At 40.9% G+C, this 23,807-nt stretch overlaps 1 protein-coding gene across 10 annotated transcripts in view; it reads right to left on the minus strand.

Annotated features, from left to right (window-relative positions):
• Nucleotides 1-18,823, minus strand: part of LCORL (ligand dependent nuclear receptor corepressor like) — an 82,610-nt gene extending 63,787 nt beyond the window's left edge. For 6 of the 10 annotated variants that reach the window (XM_054065000.1, XM_054064995.1, XM_054064999.1 and 3 more), the window contains exon 1: nt 18,616-18,820. In XM_054065000.1, coding sequence (XP_053920975.1) covers nt 18,616-18,763 — 148 coding nt within the window. In that variant the 5' untranslated portion in view covers nt 18,764-18,820. Of the gene's footprint in view, nt 1-18,615 lie in introns of all 10 variants that reach the window. The other 4 variants (XM_054064991.1, XM_054064993.1, XM_054064992.1 and 1 more) reach the window with 2 other exon arrangements.
• Between the last annotated feature and the right edge of the window lie 4,984 nt (nt 18,824-23,807).

Below are 23,807 nucleotides of genomic sequence, written 5' to 3' on the forward strand. Positions count from 1 at the left end.
TAATGTCAACAAAGAATATCTATTCAGTAAAATTCATTACCTGATAGAATGCTGGCCACATTCTCAGGTAAAAAAAAAACTGTTAATTTTTCTGCAAGAAAAATTCTTGAGACATCATTTAAGACAAATTTTGCATAGGAGTAGTGCAGGGAGGGGTCTTCTGCTGCATATCTTGTCTACCTTGAATCCAGTTTTTGCTTATAGCACTGGAAGTATTCTTACAATTGAAAATTCTAAACATTTAACTTAAATACACAACCTTTCTTTACCATACTGACTCAAAGCAAACGGCAACCAACATACCAGAGATTCCAATGTGAAAGGGAGGAAATCCTCTATTTAGACTCCAATACAAATTCCAAACCATAGCTAATAAAGATACTTGTCCTTCTCTAATGCAAATCTTGACTCCACGAATTAATGTAATTGAGGACACTGCTGCTGTCACTGGGAAGGCACAGGATGACCAAAAGTTTAAATAAGCCCACTGAACAGCTTCAGTTCTAACTGGCTACTTTCCACTTAGAATAAAAATCCTTGCTTTTTAACTCTCTATGCTGTGCTTTGAGGGGATGCAGACAGTTTCGGAATATAGTTTCCAAAAAGAGTACGTATACATCAAAAGAATTAGCTATAACATTAAGTGGTTCAGCAGAATATAAAGAGGGAGTAATATTCTAGTGCTAGGAAGAGATGGGCATTTTAAACAATTTTAAAGAAAAGGGTGGCAGCCAACAGGGGAGATTAAAAAAAAAAAAGAAAAGAAGATTTCTAGGTTAAGTAGAGACTGAGGTTAGCGTATTAACATCAATTCAGAGTTCAGGTCTATTTTTTAGATACTTATAAATCACAGCAAGAAATATGAAGTCCAATAAAAAAGGAAGCATTTCTACACTCCAAAGTAATCTTTAATGCCAGTAAGAAAGTGGTCCTTGTAGGCTTCTAAACGGGAGAGCCCACATAACACCTTTTACTGAAGGTTCCAGACACTGTCAAAATTAAAGTTAGATGTAATTTCTAATATAGTAGCAAGATATTGAGAGATGTGTGTTATTTATAATTTAAAAGGCATTAAAAAAAAACACTTCAGAGGTGACTGTGCTGTTGTGAACAAAGGAAGAGAAAAAAGCTTAAGTGACAGTTACTAGAATTTAATTTCTGTTCCCTCTAAAAAAAAAAATCTTCCTTTGAACAACAATGTAATCCCAGCTGTCACACAGGGACATTTAGATATGGAATTGGTGTAAATATTGGTGTTTTACAGACACAGAAGCTTATCCTGCTCCCTTTCTTTGTTTAAGACACTACAAGAAGTTATCTAGACATAAATTGGTCCTCAGAACTGTGCTGGATAATTTTGGCTGGTTAAAAGTTTAGAGTTTTTATTCTTAGAGAAGACAATTCAGAGGGAATAGGTCACTGTAAAAGATAACAGCCAGCCTGGAAAAATGTTGACAGCTTTCTTGGTTAGTATCAATGTACCTATTTTACAACATGAGGATAATAGTGTTCAAGACTAAAACACAGAGTAAGCTGTTACTTTCAGAAGACAGTGTGCCTGAAAGCATATTCTTGTTATCCATGATTTTAAGATGTAAAAGAGGACTGAAAAGTTAGGCTATTTTACCTAAAAAGTTTAGGATTCCTTCCCAGACAAAGGTTCCTTTTCTACTTGAAGGTCTAGTCAAATATTCATCAAATCACTATGGAAAAGTCAAGTCCACAGCAAGTCTGTAACAATGAATGTTACAACACTGGTTTATTACCATGTAGGATCACACATCTAACCTGCATGTGGAATAAAGTCTAGTAGTCAACTAATGACTAAATAAGCCTGGGACACTTCATGTTCTTTGGTTCTGATAATCAAGGAAGCTTTCTACTAAGAAGGGAGAGCTAGCTGAAAGCTGTTTGAGAAAAAATGAGTTATCAGAAAACGCCAGTTCACTGAGCCAAAAAAAATACTTAATTCGAAACATTCCCAGCCTGATGGGCTTCTGAGAAATTGAAACTTAGGATTCTGTACTACATCATGGACCTACTTACTGCAAGCTAACGAAGCTGTAAGCCTCCAGGAGCATTCCATGAAACTGATGCCTGACAGCAAGTTTAACAAGGAAGTGCAATTTCCTAAGGGAGCCAGTTTCATGGCAATTTTCAGGAGGTTTCTTTTCAACCATCATTTCCGCACCATCCAAACAAACTGTTTAATCCCCACAAAGTGCTAACCATTCTGAAACAATGAACAAAAGGCACTTATCTCCTAGTAGATTCAGATCCCTCACATACAGCAATTATTTGTTGATTTCTATTACTTTTTAAAAGTTTGAAATTGATGGAAATTCTACAACTAGACTACGCTTATACGATGGTTCCTCGAAATAAACTTTACTACCTGATGAAGCTACAATAGTCCTTTCATTCTGTAGAACAGAATAGTATCTAGACACCAAATTATAACACAGTAAGTGAACTATCAACACCGAAGAATACAGCCTTTATATACTGTATTTATTTCTGAATATACAAATGCTGAAACGAGTTTTTTAAGAAGTATTTTAAATAATCCTAGCCATACCACAGCCAAGAGGTGAGTGTAATGTACCTTTAAACTAGCAGTTAATTTAAGTTTGTTACAAGTTTACCTTTATATATTTTATAATACCTATGCCATGTATTTCTACCTTTAACTTACAGTTTATTTTTATGAATATCTAGTTAAAAAAAAAACCTAAGCCAACAAAACAAAACAAAAACCTAGATGGCCATCATTGTTGTATGCAGCCAAAATCTGGTGTGGCAAATTAGACAAAATTCAGAGCCAGCAACATGTTGAATACGTCAACAAGAACTGGATGCTTACCTATATAAAAAATTCACTTGAAATAAAAAGTAGTAACCACGTCTCCTTTCTCTAAAAGATTTTCTGGAATTCAAGGTTAAAATTTTAAGTGTCTCAGATACTCCAGCTTGATTGGAAGAACTCTGAATTTAGCTAAACTGTGATTTCAAATCTGTTCTTATGATCAGTGCATATTTGAAAAAATGGCATGGTTCAAAGTAGGTAAGTAGTGTATCTCAACTCATATGTCATGGACAACTAATCTACATCTTCTAAGCATACTCGTGCTGAACTTGCATAATATACAGAGAATTAAATATAAACAAGATTCTGATCATTTAACTTCTACTCAAAAAGGGCTGAATTCCCTCATTTCCCACTGGAAACTGAAAAAAAGCAGAAATATAGAAAATGACATTTTAAAAACAAATTTTAACTTCACATTAGACAAATAAAAGATGCCAAATACCAGAAGAAAACAGGTAAAAGCTAATCAGCCTCTTGTTTTTGCTTTTAGTATTTCACACAGTTCAGAGATTAAGCAGGTGCATTTGGGTGGGTTTTTTTTAATTTGTTTGGCTTTTTCAGTAGTGATTAGCAGATATCTGTACAGCTTTTTTTCATATACTTCCTCTTAACCATTAAATCGCACACGAGAAAGCATGAAATGTTTCATGTACTGTGGAACAGAATTCATATAGTACTCAAATGAAACCATACACCAGCTCTGAGAATTTATTAGAAGATAATCAACTTTATAACAATGCTGTAATTAAGTTCTGAATACATTCTACGAAACTCACATTACTAACAGTTGTCCAACCTGACTTCAGGAGCAGGAGGTGGAACACTGCAAAGCAAAACTATCTATGTATTTCAAGTACCTAGTGGCAGAATTCTGTATACTTTTATGATGTGGAGAACAGACAAGAGCTCTTACACAAAGCACATGGGTTTAAACAGCAAGCTAGACTGTCTTTGCAACATTCTGTTCCTTCTGTATTCCAGCACTGGTTCCTTCTTAGCAGAAGCAAATGTTCATTATTTCCAAACAGATACTGATTTTCAGTTGTAAATTTGCTAGTCTGCTTTAACAAGAAGAGACACCTCTTCGTTTTATACTGTGCAAGCCTAGAAAAATGTTATATTTTGCACCAATCAAAAACTCAACACAAATTCTGTACTAATTTTAAGCAGCTAGGAAACCACATTTGAATCAGAAGCTAAGCAAAACAGCTATTGTTTTGGGGTTGGGGTTTTTTTTGTGTGTTTTTTTTTTCCAGAAGGACCATGAATTTTAAGATAAATAAAAAAAGTAGAATCTTTACCAGGTCTCACTATTCCACTCACAACCTAGTGAGTTTCTTTAAGCCAAGACAGCTATATCCTATTGCTTCCCACAAGTCTCAAGCCAGGCAAAACAGGAAGCTTCAGTTCCTTGAGCTGATCTGTGAAGTAGGATACTCCTCTCTTAATGAAACAATTTAGATAGACAGAAACAACTTAGGGAAGTAAACTGAACTGCGAGGTCAAGAACACAGGAACAGGATTTCTTAAAAGAAAGGTGTGATTACACCCTGCATTTCCAGCAAGAGGGAAACTCCTGCTGGACCCAGATAAATCTCAGTTCCAGCATTCTGGAAAACTTCATATGAAGTTACTTATCTGGTACCAAACTTCTTAATCAATCACATAGGTCAAGGTCACTCACATCCCACACAAATAGCAGAACAGCCTTTATTACTAATCTGCAAGTCTGAGAATGAAGGAGGAGAAAATGCCAAAGTACCACTTCAGATGTACAAGTGACAAAACCATGAAGCATGCAGCTTCTAATTTTTCTGTATGCTACATAATCAGGTTAGCTAGTCATTAAATGGCAAGCGGAGAAGTACAGCATCACACAGAATGAAGTACAGTGAACAACTCCTCAAACAGACCATCCAAATCACTATGGAGCAGCTACTCTTGGAGACAACAGTAGAAAAGGCTGCTCCGTCTCTTCCGATCTTGTGATGCTAGTGGTTGAATGAAGCTGACAAGGTGAACAGAAGGCGTGCAATCTGTTGTTCCTACCTAGGAAATGAATAAAAAGCTCTCAAGCAAACAAGAAGTCACTCTACTGCCTTTAAGAGGCTCTGTTAATATCAGTTTCCTCAAAGCAATTTGATTCCTCAGGAGATTCTGAAAAGATGCCAAGATCTCAGACAATACAAAAGCCCCAGAAATTACTTTGAGTTGCATCAAGTACCAGCCCCCAAAAAGCTACTACATGTGGCAAACTGAAGTAAAGACCTTATAAAGCTGGGCTTGGGCCAGCAAAACCCCTGCCTGAACCACTGGACAAGCATTCATAAAGACATCAATTAAGAGGCACATCCAGCAACTAAGACCACAGATTTCAATAACCTAAACCACCACACTAAATAAGAAAGTTTCCTCAGGACACACTACAGTGGGTTTTTCTCACTGTTCTTTCTCCTGCAGCATCACTGCAGAAACCACTGACTAGTTCAATAAGAAATCCGTGACTCTTCGAATGTGAGGTTCACTTCCTAACGGTCTGTGGACAAAGAGTGCTTGCCAGCATAATGCCAACAATAATTCAGACATGACTAATTTACAGACAAATGTTTCCTCAAAACCTCTGATAAATGTAAGAATTACTGAATAGATTAATGTGAATTCCTCAGTGAAACTCTTCTGTTTTGTCTAGAAACCCTAGTTTTAAGAAAGTACTCTGCGCTATGCAAGTGAAGTAGTGGAGTACTCAATGCAGAAGTATCCAGGACTCAAGTAATCTACCATGGCCTCTGAGGACTGTGCACAAAAGTTGATCTAGGGTAAGTGCCAAAGTGCAGTTCTCCACATCAGCACTAAGCTCAGAGAGCACTCTGGACAATTCCAGCACTTCAAGATAAGAATTCCTGATGCCACAAGTTACAGACAGAGCATTTCTTATTAAATCTCATTTACTTTGGTGAGAACATATTTGTTCAGGAGTCAGCAGACTTACGTCTGAGAGACAGAAAATAAAACTACTTTCCAATATATCCTAACTGGTCTGATGGTCTTGCCGAAGAAATTCTCTCCAAGAAGGTATAACATTTGGCATTACAACAGAGAAGGCCAGTATCATGGAGGAGCTTTTTGTTATTGCTGCTTAAAAAGCATTATAATAAACTACAGTAATGCACCTAAGGAAAAAGGAATAGGCCAAAAATCCAGACCCACCATGTATTTCTCAGCTCAACATTACACAGCTAAGAGGATCTGACGACAAGGAAGGGGAATGCATATTTTCTGACACCCCCACAGTAGATAATATCAATATATGCCTGCGGCATATACACCAGTTAAGAGTTCAGACAGATGCATGAACTGGCATCTCAAGACAAAACTTTGTCAAGGCTGAGGAGAATTTGCAGAGTGCCTGTAAAACAGGCACACATCTGACAAAAAAAGGAGGAAAACAACAACAAGCAATGCTGAAGGATATGGTCCAGCCTGGAGAAAGGCTGTTAGTTTCCTTAGGAGTAACCTTTACTTGCCGAATACATTTTACCAACAATCAAAAGCAGCTTACAAGTATACCTGAAGTTCTAACCAACTGCATCAGCACAGAATATGATGTAAGCTTCAAAAGATAAACGCATGACATTTCATTTCACATATGATTATATGAAGTGCAGGAAAAAGCACCTGGAAACAAGTAAAGAACCTACTAAGAGCTGCACAGTAAAAATTACTTTGACCAAGTGATCTCATTTCCTGATAGATCACAATACTATAAGCCGTTAACTGACCGGTTCCTCAAATTTAGGCATCAACAGACAAAGGCATTGCAAGACCTCAACCAAGAGAGCTTTGAAACAAAGACTCCTGAACCTCTTACTTACGGCAAAACTGTCACCGGAAGATCTCTGGCCTACCAGAGTACAACACATAACAAGTGGTAGAATTCCAAAGTAAATAGGTAAGATGGTAAAAATGAGTTTATAAACCATGTTTCCCCAACAGCCATTGTACTACATCATTTCCAAGCTTGGTTTTGGTCAGCTAAACACTACCTGTGAATTCTGTACAGCCTGATCTACAGATATATTCATTTTCAACTCCTCAGGCCAAGCAATTAACCCTTCTGACTCTCCACCCCTTCCTCCCCTCCACTTAACTCACCTTCCAGCTTAACCTGCACGCTCCCAGCTTGCTGCTGTGATGGTCTTCTGCATCCTACAGTCACTAGAACCTCCCCTCTGCCAAGTAAATTCAGTTGATGCCAGAGAAGGATCAGCCTCTCTTGGTCCTCAGAGGGCCTACTTGACCCAGTCATACTACAGTAGGTTTATCTAACAATTAAAAATGAACATGCTTTTTGAAATAACAGCCTCCTGCTGACAGCAATAAAAACAACAACCAGAAAAACTGGGACAGACCTGACGATGAAATATCTGAATTAGTGCTTATCATGAAGAATTCAGCTACCTAATTACCTCAATACCGAAAAAAGGTGAAGGGGCAAAACTTAACATCAATCAACAATCAGCAACTGTGTATGCCTACTTGTATTGGCCTTTATACTCCCATCAGACATCTGCTTAGAACATGTCAGCAATGGCATGCACAGTATCATTTAGGTTGGAAAAGACCCTTAAGATTGAGACCAACCATAAACCTACCACTGCCAAGTTCACCACTAAACCACATCCCTAAGCACCACATCCACACATCTTTTAAATATCTCCTGGTCAAATGGTCATAACTGGGCAAATAAAATCCAAAGAACAGATTTACTAGACGCATAAAGAATGATAATGTATTACTGAAGACCCACTACAACTTCTGTGAAGGGCAGTCATACTTTAAACATGACAGAATTATTTGTAGACATGGGACACTAGAAGTACATCAAGATTTCAAAAAGATGCCTATTGACATTCAGCTCCATTTTCAAACCTCTCAAAGCAGCACAGACGATGCCCTTGCATAGATAACTGGTTAAAAGACAGAAGTAAATGGTTAATTTTCACAGCAGAAAGTCACAAACAGGTGTGTCCCAGACTCTTCTACCCAAAGGTATTCTCAACTAAAGTGACAATCTACTGTCAGTACAGTCTAGTATTAACAGCAAAGATCAAGAAAACATCCGTGGAACTTTAAAAAGACAACGTAGCGAGGTGGTAAGATTGAAGATGACTACCAAAAGCAAGTAAATATCAAACTAAAGAGAGGAGAAAGCAAATCTTCAAATTATATAGACAGTAGTGGGCTCTGAACTGACATCACTCAGGTCTTCTCTTGGGGCTCAAACACACAGTTCTGTGAAAGGATGACCTCTGTAAAGGACATGTCAAATGGTTTGACTTTTTAAAGGAAGATCTTCCCTGCATTGTTCCCTGGTTTGTCACCACATAAATTCATACCAATGTGACCTTGAGTATGTGCAGTTCTAGTTTCCCACCTCAAGAAGGAAGCAGAACTAAGAAAATACAAGAAAGGAGAGAGGATTGATCAAATTTAACCAACAGCTTCTTTAGAAGGAACATATATGAACTCTTCACCTTGGGGGATATAAAGGTATAGCCAAAGTAAGATAGGTCAGGTCTTCAGAAAAAAAAAAAACAAAATTGGAAAAAAACACAAACCATATGAACAAGAAACACCGTTGTCATTCCTCGCCTTTCTTAAGTTATGATTTCATGTGGTACTTCCAGTTCTTGTTTCAAGACAAACGGAAGTGATATGACACAACATAACTAGGGAACAACAGAGATCCACTGAAGTTTTATTTTAACTCAAAATCACACACCCACACAAAATCAACAATAATTTATGGCAGAATAATCTACCAAATCAATTTAAAAAACTAAAAAAAAAACCCACATTTTTTTCTTCCTAAGGATTAAGACAAATGTCACTGAAGCCTGGAAGATATTTCAGAAATATCACTATGTGTAATAATTTTTTCCTCAGTAGTCCACCACTGGCTGCAGACAAGAGATACTAGACTAGACAGACCTGTTCTGCTCTAGTAGAGATGTTCTTATCTGGTGATCCAAAGACAGATTACTACGACCCGCATTCAATATGGTCTGGACTATACTTTGTTTGAAATACTGTTCAGCATTACTCTGTAGAACCCATGCAAAATGGAACACAGGAGGAAAGGAAAATATCAAACAGAACACAAGAACAGAGAGCTGCTTATAGCCTCTACACTGCAACTGGGATTGTACCACAGTGCAGCCAGTAAACTTTGGACAATATCTACCACTAACTGTTTGCACTGACCTGTACATTTGTAGCTAGATTTTTTCCACTTGTCTGTAAAATTAAAAAATTCAAATCCAATACAGTGACTTATGAGTCATTACTGCTCATTATTCCGTAACACTTAGTTTTTACTATGCTAAATAAGCAATAATATCTGGATAGGAATAAATATGGAAAGGGAAACAGAAACAGAAGGTGAAAAATGTAATTAAAACCCCTAAATTACAATGTTGACACGATACACAAAAAAATTGGGATAAATTAAGGTCAGATCGAACAATGAAGTCCTTCCAAATGGCTACTGATTAGTATGTGAAAGTGTGCTAACAAGTACACTTCCTGACTTGTCAAGATTGCCAGAGATTGACACCTGTATACGCCCTCCTTTTCCTCAAGCACCATGAGATGGGATATCTAGCAGCAGTACTTATAGAAAGAAACAGATGGGATTAGACACTCGGAGGGAGACATCACACAAGTTTCCTGGACCAAAAGACAAAAAGTATAATTTGCCTTGGTGAGCATGCTGTTGGTGTAATGCAAGTCAGTTGTGAAGACACTCCAATACAGAAATAAAAAGCTGAGAGAAAACTATCTGGAGACAGATTAATTTGTCAAAGTTGCTTTAATGTCACTGACAATAACTAAAAGACAAGGTTTGGAAGCAAAGACAAATAGGTGGGTTTAAGGAGGCTGATAAAAAATAGGAATCAACTATCTTATGAAAGCTGAAGAATGAAGAGAGAGGCTGGTCCAAGAAGAATAAAAAAAAAAAATTGAAGTAGGAACCAGAATCACAGGTAAATCTACAATTACCACATAATTCAGCTGGCAGCACGGCAAATTTTAAACAAGAGTTTAGCACAGTTAGCATTACAGCCCTCATACAGGGCAGTCTAAGGCAGCAGTAGATCCTAAGCAGATCCTATTTTTCTTCCCCCTCATCAGATGGCTAACACCAGAATGACCTGCATCTGAACTACAGGTCATGAAGCAGTAGTCATTTGATAATCCTCCCCCCATACTCAGATTAGGAGCCTTAATAGTAAACTTAAGTGAAGTCAGATTTTTACATTTAACTGGGCCTTACTGTGGTACACTTGGTTCTGTGAGCCAAATTCACAGTTGCAATCACAAGCTGGAGTCCTTTAAAGCAGTCTTCTACAATATACATCATATACTGCAGCAATATTAGTTCATTGTTAATCAAAATATGCCCAGCAGCATTGCACCAGTAGTATTTATCCTGGCATTATAAAACTGTGTAGTGCTTTTAGAATGAAAAATAAAACTTTTTTAAAAGCTGTATAAAGCTTTTTGACAGTAGTTAAGAAAAGTAGCAGCATATTCAACTCTAATTACACTGCCCTCTGACCTATTAGTGGAGCAGCAGACTAGGAATGCACTAAAGCTAGTTTATAAAGCAGTGGAATCACGATGGTGAGAACTATTATTCATATGTAAGATTTTAGCTAGCCTTTAATTAAGATGATTTGAAGAAGCTGGAAGCTGTGTAATGAGAAATATAAATATTTATAATCTGTAAATTAAGCATTTTAAAAGCAGTGAGTAGCATTCTAGAATAAAACACACTGCAAAACAACATTTTTTTCTATTGAACAGCTCTAAACCTAAATAATCAACACCCAAGTGCCACAAAAGCTACAATGTCTCATAACTGGAAAGCAGAATCCCATCAAGTTATACAGAAACTGAAAGCTGAGGAACATAGTGAAAGAGGTCACAAATTCAGTGAGCTTTCTTTTATGAACAGACTTTAAGAAAAATAAATCACATCCAGTGACATTTAAACACACGTCACTCCTACAATACAATACATGCTGCTATGGTGATGCAAACCTAGATGGACATGCAGAAACAAACACAGTTAAAAGCAGCAGCTGAGACTCCAGAAGAAATTTGCAAAGAATAGAACCTTTATCTAAGGAGTTAATCTAGCTTCTCAAGATGCTACACAGGAACCTGGTCTGTGCCAGAAATGAAAACAAAATGACAACAACCTGACCCATAGGTCTTTGATCTGCAGTCACATGCTGCTAACCACACCCCATAAAAAGGAATTTTCTCTCTACCGCCCAATACGTTCATGTAGACTTAGAGTCTCCTACTCTTTGTAATACATCACCTTCCTTACATACTGAAACAGATAAGCCACTACCATACATCTTCCCCTCCCTGCTCTATCCTCCCTTGTTCCTGGCTTCTCTATGACTTTAGGGGATGGAAGGATAAAGTTGTAGATCAGCAGTGTGGGGGGAAGCATCACATAATAATGCTCCACCCTCAAACAAGGTTGTGAGGGGGTTTTGTAAATGTATGGTGCTAAATCTATAATGCCACCCTGATTTTCAGAAGTTAATACCAGACACGCGAATCACACACAAATTCAGTTTTGTTCTAACCTCTATGACTGTTCCAACCTACCTTTTCAAGGTCCCCTCCAAGCACATGGAAGAGGGCAAGATTCAGGAATAACACAAAAGACAGTGGTCCTAAGTGGGACAAAGAATTTTAAGCCAGTGAAGTCTATAAAGCCCTAGCTGACGTCACCTACATTTTACACAAACACAGTGAACTCTAAAGGTTAGAATAACAACCTTGTTTGAAGCCCTGATGCTTGAGTCATATTCAAGAAGGGATCCATTGTTCAAACACCCGTAATACAGCTAAAACATTAGTAAGGCGAGGACAGATAAGGTGAAGAACCATTTTAGCTGCAGGTAGTACAAGCCTTGGTTACTTGCCAACAGCTGGAATACAGCTTCTCAACAGCATACACTGATCTGAAATTGATGAGCATGACACATTCCTGTTACTATCTCCCTTACAGAACTACTAGTGCTTATTACCATAGCAAGACACTTGAGGAGACTCAAGTGACAAAGCAACAACCCAGAGCAACCTGGACTAACCTAACACAGAAAGGCAGCTCATTGCTACATCAGGCAAGTTCCACTACAAAGGGAGAACAAGTAGAAAAATGTTAACTGTTAGCAGTACTGTATTTTTGCTCTTGTCACCAATATTGTTAAGGATGCTCTTCGGCCAACTTAGTTTCCAGCTCACTTTGAACCCCACAAAAAAACTATTGTTAAAATACGTTATTATTAAAATCAAAGGCCTTGTTCTCTCCAGTAAAGTTACTTATTCTTGACTCTGGAGAAAAAGCAGGTATTTAGTAAACCTGATTAGGAAACTGATCCAAGATAAACTAGATCTGATCTTTCCTATTCTTTCTTCTACCACTTTTCCCCTCCTGTTTTCCAAGCTAGCGTTAAGCTAGATTAGTTTTACAGTCTAGTTTATTGAACTACTTAACAAATGAATGCTCATACCAGGCAACATAAATCATGAGGGCAGGTACAATGAGTCCAGGAAGAAAACCAATAAAATTGTGTTACACATCAACAAAAAAAATCCCTGAAACTTACCAACCTCAAGCATTAGTACAGAGTTACTGGCAGGCAAATCAAGGGAAGAGCTTATGACAATTGCAGTGACAATACCTGTACCCCACATTTGGTTTACACAAGTTCTAGTTTAAGAAACTCAGTGCCCGCAATGCAGAAAGACTATCATAAGTTTAAATTTCTCAGCTCACTATCAACAACAAAAAGTCAACGGCTACCATATAAGAACATACAATAAGAAAGTTCAAGCCACATCTAAATGTATTGACAAACTGTACGGTAGTTCCTGAAACACTTAAAAAAAAAATCAAACACCTTCCATATACCTGTATCTAGACAAAGAGCACCAAAATCATAATCACAGCTTTTAGCAACACTACTGAAGATATGCGCATCCACTTGCACGATTGCGCTCGGAGCAGAAATGTGTTGCCAAAGAACTCAAACAAGGTATTGCAGCATTGTATCCCATAGGTTAGTCCGTGTAGCAACTACAGTTTTGTCTTTCATAAAATTATGCTCCATACAGCCTTACAACTGCAGATCCACAAGAGATCAACGAACTAATACTGCATCTACTGCTAGACGCACAGAACTTCCTCCCCCTGCCTTTTAAACTAAGATGTTGGGCATTGCAACTCTGAATTTTCTTGTACTGTTTTCCCAAGTAAAAATTTCTGTTAAGTCAAATGCAAGATATCCCTTCAAAAACACATAATGACAGCAGTAGGCAACTACTTCTTTTTGAGAGAAAAGCTGATGAGTTGAAATGGATAAGAAGATACAGAAAAAAAGCTGATTTAACACTACATATTTGAAACACAGTCCAACACAAGCAAAACAAACTCCATGTGTTTTCTCTAATTTCATTCTAAAGACAGTTAATGTGATATGTACACTGCAGTAACTTCCAATGACATATATATGCACACTGACCATTTTTAACTCTTTGTCAATCTGCTTAGTTCAGGGAAATGGCACATTTAGGACTGTGTTACATTCCTGGCAGCTGATGGTGCCATAGGCAGCTAACCAAACCAATGGCTTATTTCTTCTACTGCCCATCCTGCTTGTGTCATACAGTCCCACCCTCGTCCTTCTACTGGCCCCAGCACCCACCAGATTTTTTTTTTTTTTTTCCCCCCACAAGCCCCTAACTCCTCTCGACAGCCAGCTGACCAGCTACTGACTTAAAACACATCAGATGGGCCCAATAAGTGCCAACCCAAGCACACAAGTGGCAGGAACATGCAGTCAGGACTGATTTCTCCATTCTGATAACAGCTCCATGAGACTTGATGATGCAAGATGGTACTTTATTGTATACTTAGATGTGGTTTCATAACAAGTGTTCAATGCCACTGCTGACTTGAACACCTGCCTCTGTAATACTAGTTTGAGCTATTCCCTGACATGATACTAACACCTCGCACTGCCTCAGAAACTGCCTGTGAACCTGTGCTGTGACTGTGATACTACCCTGCTGCAAAGTACTTACAGGCACAGTGAAAGTAAGAACAATTGGTTGTATTGTGGGATTAAATGTATGAAGTAGTTAATGCAGAGTGTTGCAAGTGTGGGGATAATAACAAATGCAGTAGCCACAAATCTTTTTTTTTTGGGGGGTGGGGGGGGGGAGGGGGGGAGAGAGAGAGATTCCTCTTCCTGGAAAGCGCACTTGAGAGACAACTTGTTCAAAAACAGTAAACTGGAGCAGAAATTCAAATATTTTCCCCAAAAATTTCAAAATCTAGATCCATCAAAACAGAGTTAGAGGCACCACTGTATCCTAGTTTAGAATGCAAAAATTCTGAAAAAGATGTAACAGTAAAGCAGTATTTGTACACTAGATTCACAAACATACAAAAAAAGATTTTCACTTTGATCAAATTTCAGCTTTCATAAAAAGCAATACCAAGGCTATTTCCTGTCAGATATGTACCCTTGAGCTGCAGCAGAGGAACAAAATTTCTGCCTTTCCTCTCCTTCCAAGTAATAATTTATTTATTTTTTAAAAAGCTGTTAATATCTTAACCTTTCATTTTCACAATGAAAGATTATTCAGAATCTTATGTATTTTCACAACACGAGGCCCTAGCAAGAATTCAACTCCATGACTGGAGTTACCTGGCACTTCCCATTAAAAAGCCTCAAGTTACTGCTCAAAACTTTATCCATAGGATGTTGTGGCAACAGTAAAAAGCACCACCTCATGCTGAAGCTTTTTTTTGCACCCCAGCAATAACAGAAGTCTCTCCTCTGTCCGTATTTACAAAAGTTATGGGGACTCAACATAATCGCCAACGCTCTACCTGTAAAGTTCAAACAAAATCACTAAGTGTGATCAATAACTGAAAAAAAACTGCTTAAACCCTGTTTCTTAAGGCTGATCACAATATGGATCTAGACTTTTAGTTCCATACTACCAAAGCCTCTCAATCCAATGGAATGCATTTAACCAATTCACATTACAAAGTTTCAATCAAAGAGCACCAAAGACCAATTTTTACCTATTCTGATACTTGCTACTATAAAATACCTTGCAATTTAAACCACCATGGAACTCGGCTGCTGGCTAAGTTAGGTACTTCAACTCTGAGCTTTCTGGCACTTTTCCATAAACACAGAACTTAGGGTATTTTCTTTGCCAGTTATGTCACAAAGACTCTACATAGCATAACACACACGACTGAGTGGTGCTGTAAACAGTACTTGTTAGCACACATCACCCATACTGCAAGAACTCTGACAGAATTAAGATCTCCAGGTGTCTTGTAAGAGCATTTACTTTTGAACTCTGATCAAGCCACACAAGAATTAGGCACATCCATAAGCACAAGCCTAGGCATCTTAGGAATGTTAGTGTTCAATGTAACACACACAAAAGATTACCATCTGAACAGCCATTTTGTCCTGAACATCTATTTAGAATTTCTGTGAATATATTCCATTAATTTACAATGTGATGTCTTCTGTATCTTCAAGTAGGTTTTGATACTAAAAAAGAGAATTGTCAGTAATATCAGTTAAATTTCATCACTGAAAATGATGAAATGCTTGAACATTAAATGCTTGAACGTTTTGATCTGAGACTTTAAAGTCATATTCCATAGGCCACAAATTAGCACAACATACTGGCAAACCCCAAGCTTTTAATGTTAAAGCCCATGCAAATATTCAAGTCTGCAACCAGATTAATACAAACCAATCATTCAGCAACCAAGCCCTTTGAGCAGAGGTCCCTAACCACCACTGACCCTAAAGCAAACAGTATGCTGCAGCCAATGGAGTATTATTTCTGCCATCCTGTTGCGGACATGAACAATCTGCTGACTGTGAGCCTCAAGCTGGGCAACCACTGTCTTGGAGGTATTACCTCTGGGTTTAATTTACCATTTGCATAAAGTGGCTGAGGAAGCCTTTACAGGTAAGGGATTTCAAAATGCTCAAGTGATTATACTAGAGAAATACAAACATCAAATCTAGTATCAATACTCTGAGTGATACAAGACATCAAAATCAAGTTTTTCATCCCAAGGGGTTAGCAGCAACAGCATAATGTGTTTGAGGAGTCTGTAGTTCTTGCTTCACTCTCTGAACATAATCCTTGACAAATGACAGTTTGTAGAACCATATCACCTTTCAAGATTTTGTTTAATTAAAAAAATGCTAAGGGCAGAATGATCCCAGCTTCTTTGTTCGTGGTGATTTTTGCTTTGTTTTAGGATTGACAGTAACCTAGTTCAAGAACTAACCTAACTGGGGGGGTTACTACTTTAGTTTCCTTCACTTTGCTACAAATGTATGATTTTTGACAAGAGTAGAAGAAGAAAAAATAAGTTATGCCAAATCGATCATACTCGCCACTTCTCCCTTCACCAGGCTGCTGTTTCAGCCATCAACTCAACAACTGTTCAGACCTTCCAGTTACTAGTAAATTTTTATAGACTCCTGAAATCATTTTTACTTCGGAAGTAGATTATTTTACTGAGTTAACGGTACAGAATTTCAAAGGAGTAAAGAAAGCAAAACACCTCAATCCAAACCTGTTAAGCGAACTCTATCTCCATGATCCTAACTACTCACTTTCTTGCCACTTTGTTTACACTTTCTCTCAGATAAGGGCTGCTCAACAGGCATGCCAAGTAACAGTTCTTAACCAAGATAGCTCTTGATTAACTATTAAACCATAACCAATGTCTTTCCTCCTTAGCAGCTCCTAATCATATAATTTGGGGCTCCCTTCCATTAACTGAATTTTGCATCATGACATGCAAAGAAATCATATCCTTTTATTCCAAGAAAAACCTAGCATGAAGCAGCGCCACAGTGTAACTGGTGTAAAATGTAATTACTTGCATTATGGTTTTACCCTTTACAATCCTCAGCGAAAGAGCAATCCCCAAAAAAACAACTTTGCAGAAGCCCAGCAGAGGACCCAGCGTATGGTGAAATTCCATCTTAAACATTCACTACATTTCTTTGCAGTCCTTGTCTGTCTTGGTCATGCTGTGCAATTGTGCTCCCTGAATACATCTGAGACATACCATTACCACCTGTAAGCCCCTGCAGTCATCAATTGTCAAGCAGCCACTTGTATATTTTAAGATAGAGATAAGAGTCCTTCAGATTTAACAGTTTATCACAGCACCTATGCCAATGAACTAGCTCTCCCTATATAGTCTAATTAAACTGCATTCCTTCCACAGGAAGCTTTATATAATGTATCAGTGTATGCAAATATATAAATATTGTTTTCCTAAACAATATTTTAACTCGAAGGATTAAAAAGACAGCGTAACACATACAAGTGTCATAACATATACACAAGTGTTACGGAACCATAGAATAGTTTGGGTTGCAGGAGACCTTAAAGATCATCTAGTTCCACCTCCCTGCCATGGGCAGGGTCACGTGCCACTAGATCGGGCTGCCCAAGGCCCCAGGTGATTAAAAGTGTTATTGGGGCAACGCAGCAAGAACAAGATGCATATGTGCATGAAGAAGATACCAGGCTACTGACAATATGTAAAAAACCCCGCAAACTCAGACAAAGCTAAACGCCTGTAGTGATGAGTGTACCTACTTCTTGTGTGCGTGCTTCTCACTTTGATCTCGTCTCAAGCACGGGCAGAAACACTGAATGAATTGCTGCTCACCCTCCCAGTTACATCTAGGTGCGTTTTCACCGCTCACCCATCGGTGAGGATCAGCGCTGACACTAGCATAACTACTTGATCAAGGATTTTTCATCTTAGGATTTCCCTAAGAAGCTAAACGTTCCTGGAAACGACACAAATAAGCAGCTCCTGGCATCAAAGTCCTCACACACACACACACACACACACACACATCCCAAAACAACACCCCATCCGAAGGTTCCCCGCCGCTGAGGTCGCAGCGCCGCGGCGCCACACGTCACCACCGCCAGCGCTGGCAGCGGGCAGCTCTCCCGCCCGCCGGGACGAGGCCGGGACACGAGGGCGGCGGCACGAGCCGTTACAGCCCGCTCAGCCGCGCGGCGCGAGCCCGCCCGCACTGAGGGGCCCCCCCAATCCCGCGCGGAGGGCACGTGACCCGCACGGCAGGTCCCGGGCAGCCCCGGGAGTGGAGGGGGGGGGGGAGGGAAGCGAGGGGAGAACTGCCGTCGCCATGACAACTTCCCCGGGGGGGAGGGAAAACTTCAAATCCCAACCGTCAGTGCAGGAGCGGCTCCTCTTAAAGGCGCGCGCACACACACACACACACAAACACAGAGGAGGGCTCCCTCCCGCCCTACCTCCCCCCACCCCCCAGGCGATGGAGGCGGAGAAGAGGGGGCAGCCACCGGCGCTCACCGCGAGGAGCCGAGACAAAAGGACCCGAGCCCAGAAAGGGTCTCAGCCGGTGGCGAAGGGAGGGACCGAGAGGCCCCGGCCGAAGCCGAGGCACCCGCCGGCCGGAGGCGGCTCGGGACCTCCGCTCTCCCCCGCGGACCCCGTCTCCCGTTCCGCTCTCCGAGGGAGCCGCTTCTCCGCTCGCCTCGGGGACGGCGCTGCCCCCCCGCCCCGGCCGGGATGCGCCTCTTACCCACGCAGTGCATGAGCCGGTGCCGCCACGAGTCGAGTTCTCGGCGGACTCCCCTGCGCTCCGCCGTGCAGCGGGGGCTCCGGCACTGCGAGGCGGCGGCGGGAGGAGCGGGAGCCGCGGCGGCCATTCTGTCTGTTCCCTTTTCCATCTGCCTCTGACCTCACGCCCGCTCATTTACATACGAGCGCGCGCGCCACCCAGAACAGCCGCGCGCTCCCCCCCCCACCCCATCCCGCCTCCCTCCTCGCCCCGCCGAGCGCGCGCCCGCTCAGCATCCGGGGCGGGGAGCGCGCGCCGCCTGGCGGGGTCACTGACACGTGTCCCCGCTACCCCCCCCCGCCCCGAAAACGGACCCCCCCCGCCTCTTTTCCGATCGATGCGTTAGTGTGTTCCCCCCTCCAGCTACAAATACCGCCTGCCCGGCCGAGGCGAGCGGGCGGCAGCAAAGCACGCTGGGAGGTGTAGTTCGCGGAGGGACGGGCGGACCCGAGCCCCGGCAGCGCGCGGTGACCCGCACCTCTCTTTTGGGCTAAGAGGGTTTCGAAAACTATCGCAGTTCGGTCCGTCCCACGTCCCCCCCGCAGCCTCTCCCCGCTCCTCGCCAGCCCCACCGGCTCGGAGGTGGCTGTGGCAGGAGGCTCAGAGCCCTGCCTCCCGTGGCACCCTGACAAATTCGCTCCAAAGGGACATCTTCAAACTTCTCTAAACTACTCTGCTCGGTTCGCCAGGCTGTTTCTCAACGGCTTCGCCTTCAGCCTGCTTTTTATGAGGCTGTTGATCTTGAAGTTGGGTGGACATGTGAGCTGGGAGACAGCATTACACGCAGTCTGAGAGAATTGGACAGGCTGAAAGGATCATAGACTCATAGAATCACCAGGTTGGAAAAGACCTCTTGGATCATCGAGTCCAACCATTCCTATCTGCCTCTAAACCATGTCCCTGAGCACCTCATCCACCTGTCTTTTAAATACCTCCAGGGGTGGGGACTTCACCACCTCCCTGGGCAGCTCTGCCAGTGCCCAATGACCCTTTCTGTGAAAACTTTCTTTCTGATATCCAGGCTGAACCTCCCCTGGCGCAGCTTGAGGACATTCCCCCTTGTCGGGTCCCGTTACTCGGGAGAAGACACCCTCCTCTCTACAACCTCCTTTCGGGCAGTTGTAGAGAGCAATAAGGTCTCCCCTCAGCCTCCTCTCCTCCAGGCTAAGAAACCCCAGTTCCCTTAGCCGCTCCTCGTAAGACTTGTTCTCCAGCCTCTTCACCAGCTTCGTTGCTCTTCTCTGGACACGCTCCAGAGCCTCAACATCCTTCTTGTCTTGAGGGGCCCAGAACTGAACACAGTACTCGAGAATTGGGGTTGTTCAGGCTGGAGAAGAGAAGGCTCCAGGGGAGACCTTATAGCGACCTCCCAGTTCCCGAAGGGTCTACAAGAAAGCTGGAGAGGGACTGTTCACGAAGGCTTGTAGTGATAGAAACTGGAGAGGGACAGATTTAGACTAGACATAAGGAGGAAACTCTTCAGAATGAGAGTGGTGAGGCACTGGAACAGGTTGCCCAGGGAAGTTGTGGCTGCCCCATTCCTGGAGGTGTTCAAGGCCAGGCTGGATGGGGCCTTGGGCAGCCTGATCTAATGGGAGGTGTCCCTCCCCATGGCAGGGGGGTTGAAATTACATGACCTTTAAGGTCCCTTCCAACCCAAACTATTCTATGATTCTATGAAAACACTAGCATGGAAACTAGAAGAATGGAAAGTAATTTTGGTTCAGCATCTGGGAGCACGCCTGAGAAAGCTTACTATCAGACTACTAATGACTTCAGAACCAAAGTCATATTAAGGTAACTTCAAGAAGTTTACAGACAAATGTCAGGATGGATTACTTAGAACACTTGTCAAGTGCTTCGACAGTCAGTTTTGATGCTCTGCACCCATCACCCTAATGCTGCACCTCCAGACAAGACAAACGTCCCTCCACACCGATTTAATGTGACAATTGCTACCTGTGCCTCACAAGAGAGCAATTGGGCAGTCTTGAGTTCCCCAGACAGAAAATCAAGATCTTGCCATTTTCTCAGATCCTGGTGCATCTTTGAGTGCCTCCTCCTCCTTCACACTCCTCAGAATAGTCTTTGTGTGCAGCATTACTTCAGCAAGAAACAGCATTTTCTGTGCTTGTTTGCAGATAGAAAGCAGGATTAAGTAAGGACATATAAAACACAAGACAGCAAAAAATAATTTATTTTGCCATAAGATAGGCTTAAAGAGATAAAAATTCTGTCATGCATTTGCTTCTCCTGAAAACCTTGCATGGTGGATATTACCTTCTCAAATTCTTTAAGATATTCTGTTCTGCAGGTGTAGGGCATATTCAGGGATTGCTTGTAGAGCATAGCCTTGAAGATAAGTTCTACTTCCACTGGAGTGAACAAAACTTTGGTAAGAGATGGCAAGTCACGTGTTTGTCATTTGGTAAAGCAATTTCATAAAAATAAACTTTGTCACTTCTGTGAAATGGCTCATTGAGCTTAACTAATTTAACACAGAGGAATTCTAAACACTACTGCTTTAACTGAATCCTTCTCCCAGGTGACAGGGGGCAGGACAAGAGGGAATGGCCTCAAGCTCCACCAGGGGAGGTTCAGGCTGGACATCAGGAATAAATTTTTCACGGAACGGGTCATTGGGCACTGGAACAGGCTGCCCAGGGAGGGGGTTAAGTCACCTTCCCTGGAGGTGTTTAAGGGACGGGTGGATGAGGTGCTGAGGGGCATGGTTTAGGGGTTGTTAGGAATGGTTGGACTCGATGATCCAATGAGCCCTTTCCAATCTAGTGATTCTATGATTCTATGACAGGAATCAGTTTTGTAGGGACACAAATATTCTGTACATGCTACATTTTGAACCACTCCCTCTTGAGATATTTTACTCTTCCGAACTTAAAACTGTATCAGTAACCCAAGGACAATGCTTCACCAGACAATCAGTGGTCTTAGTTTTACATTAGCTGGTTTTCTTCTCTTTCCAGCTAAGAGGTCATTTCATATGTGGATTTGTACTTGGTTTTATAGAAGTGTTTCCACTTTTCTAAACAAAGAGTGGATCAAATCTCCAAAGGATGGTCGAGGGCAGAAGCTGGAGCAGTGAGGGATGATTTTGATTTAGTTAATTTTAGCTGCCTATCCTACCTAATTTTTATGGGATCAGAAAGTCAGTTACTTAGAAATGGCTCCGGAGGCAAAGTCCAGTACAATTTTGTTTGAAGCTACAGGAGTTATTACTGCTGTTCTTTCTGTACATTTCATCTCATGTTAATTTGGGGGTAAAGAGAAAATAGTTACAAGTACTTATGGTTTGATACCACAACCCCATCAAAATCTGACATTTTGAATTTCTTTGAAAACACATTGGGGAGATTTAACTACCTTATCAAAACATTACAAAATTGTTCATCACCAAAACCTCTTTATAATTAGTCCCTAAAGGTGAAATTCACCCTTATACAGATGGCTTGGAACGTTTCTTTGTCATACAAGTATTGCTTCGTGGAAACTGGAGGTAAGAATAAAGTGTAATTAAAATAGTCTAACTTGAACAGTCAAAACCCTGTAGTAAACATTTTGCAGAATGCAGTTTGCAAATGTGGAAATTGATAGTGTTCTTGGTAAAATAGAAAGTTAAATGATGAATTCTGTCATAGCTTTATGCATGAGTATTGCAGAGAATCACTCATACTTGAAAGATATATCGTAGCAGAAAATGGAAGGTTAAAAAACCCCAGCCAAACAAGCAAAACCAAACACTAAAACCACTAGAGGACATTTCACCATGAACATGATCACGATCGTTTAGATCCAGGATCTAGCCAAACGAAAAAAGAGCTATTTTGTTATCAGTGTGAATATTAGATTTCCAATATATGACTAAAGTGCAATATCCATTTTCTAGCAATTTAGCACACCGTAAAGAATTCAGAGATGCTCATAAGGAATACCACTTTCTTTTGCAGTATCAAATATAGGAACAGTGTCATTTTTAAGCAAGCAACTATATAGGCCATTTTTCTTTTTTGGTTTTAAATTACCATTTTTTCCCCTCACTGATCATTGAGTGCTTAATCTTAAAAAAATGCTAAGGGACTTAGCAAGTAGCTTCCATAGAAGCAGCTCTGAGAATCAAACCCTCCAGTTCTTTTCAGCAACCTGAAAGCATATGGTTTTATTCATGCTTTGAAGGCAGAATCCCCACTCCTAAAGGCAGATTCATTCAAAGTATTTAAGTTGCTCTAGAGTTGCCTGCATAAAGTGAAGTTTGAATTCAGGAGCTGGAAAAGTACTTCTGTTTAAAAGCAACAGGGTTTTTCAGGCATAATCTTATCCTTATATTCAGTCTGTGATGAGTGGGGCAGCCAGCACAGATAGCAGTTCAGTGGGAGTCTGGCAAGATATGCAATCTCATCAGCTAGAATGCCATGAATTTCAGAAATTTAAATTGATACACTGCACTGTAAAATGCTGTGGCTGGATAGGTTGGCCACCTCCAGAAGAGAGGTAAGCACAGACAGCTGGGGAACAATAATTATTTTGCCATTGCAGTTGGATTTCTATGGTTTGAAGCATTACTACTCTACCCACCATTTCACATAGTGCTAGCAGATACCTCCTCTATTCCAGGTTTTATATGTAGCCTATTCTTTTTCCTCCACTAGAGGAGGAAGATGACCTCGGACAGAAGCAGCTATAGTGCAGTGCGGTAAAAGTGCAGTGAGAGAGGGGCCATTCCATTATGTACAGCTTCCCTGCCTGTGGTGGCAAGCAGCACAGCCCAGGTGAAAAGGCTATGTCTAATCTAGTAGTTTAGACTTTGAATTCTCATAACAACCACCAATCAGTTACACAGAAATATCTTAAAAAACAGAATTGTTTTAAAAATGGCTAAAATCCTTCACCATTAGTGGCAGGTATCTGGTATAGGAGCTCTGTGAACCTTCAAACTTAAACCCAAAACATTTCCTTGTGTTGTCGTTAGTTTTAGTAAGGAAAAATTAAAAGCCTTTACTCGAACAATTGGAGAAGTTTCCATTTCATGCACAGGTGAAAAAGCGATCTTTTTAACAAGGCAGAAGGTCAGACAATGTCAGGTCTGCTCACTGGCTTTTGGATTGCCCTGATGAATTAAGACCCATGAGCATTCCAAG

Source organism: Cuculus canorus, chromosome 4 (assembly GCF_017976375.1).
Source record: "Cuculus canorus isolate bCucCan1 chromosome 4, bCucCan1.pri, whole genome shotgun sequence".
Taxonomy (NCBI): Eukaryota; Metazoa; Chordata; class Aves; order Cuculiformes; family Cuculidae; genus Cuculus; species Cuculus canorus.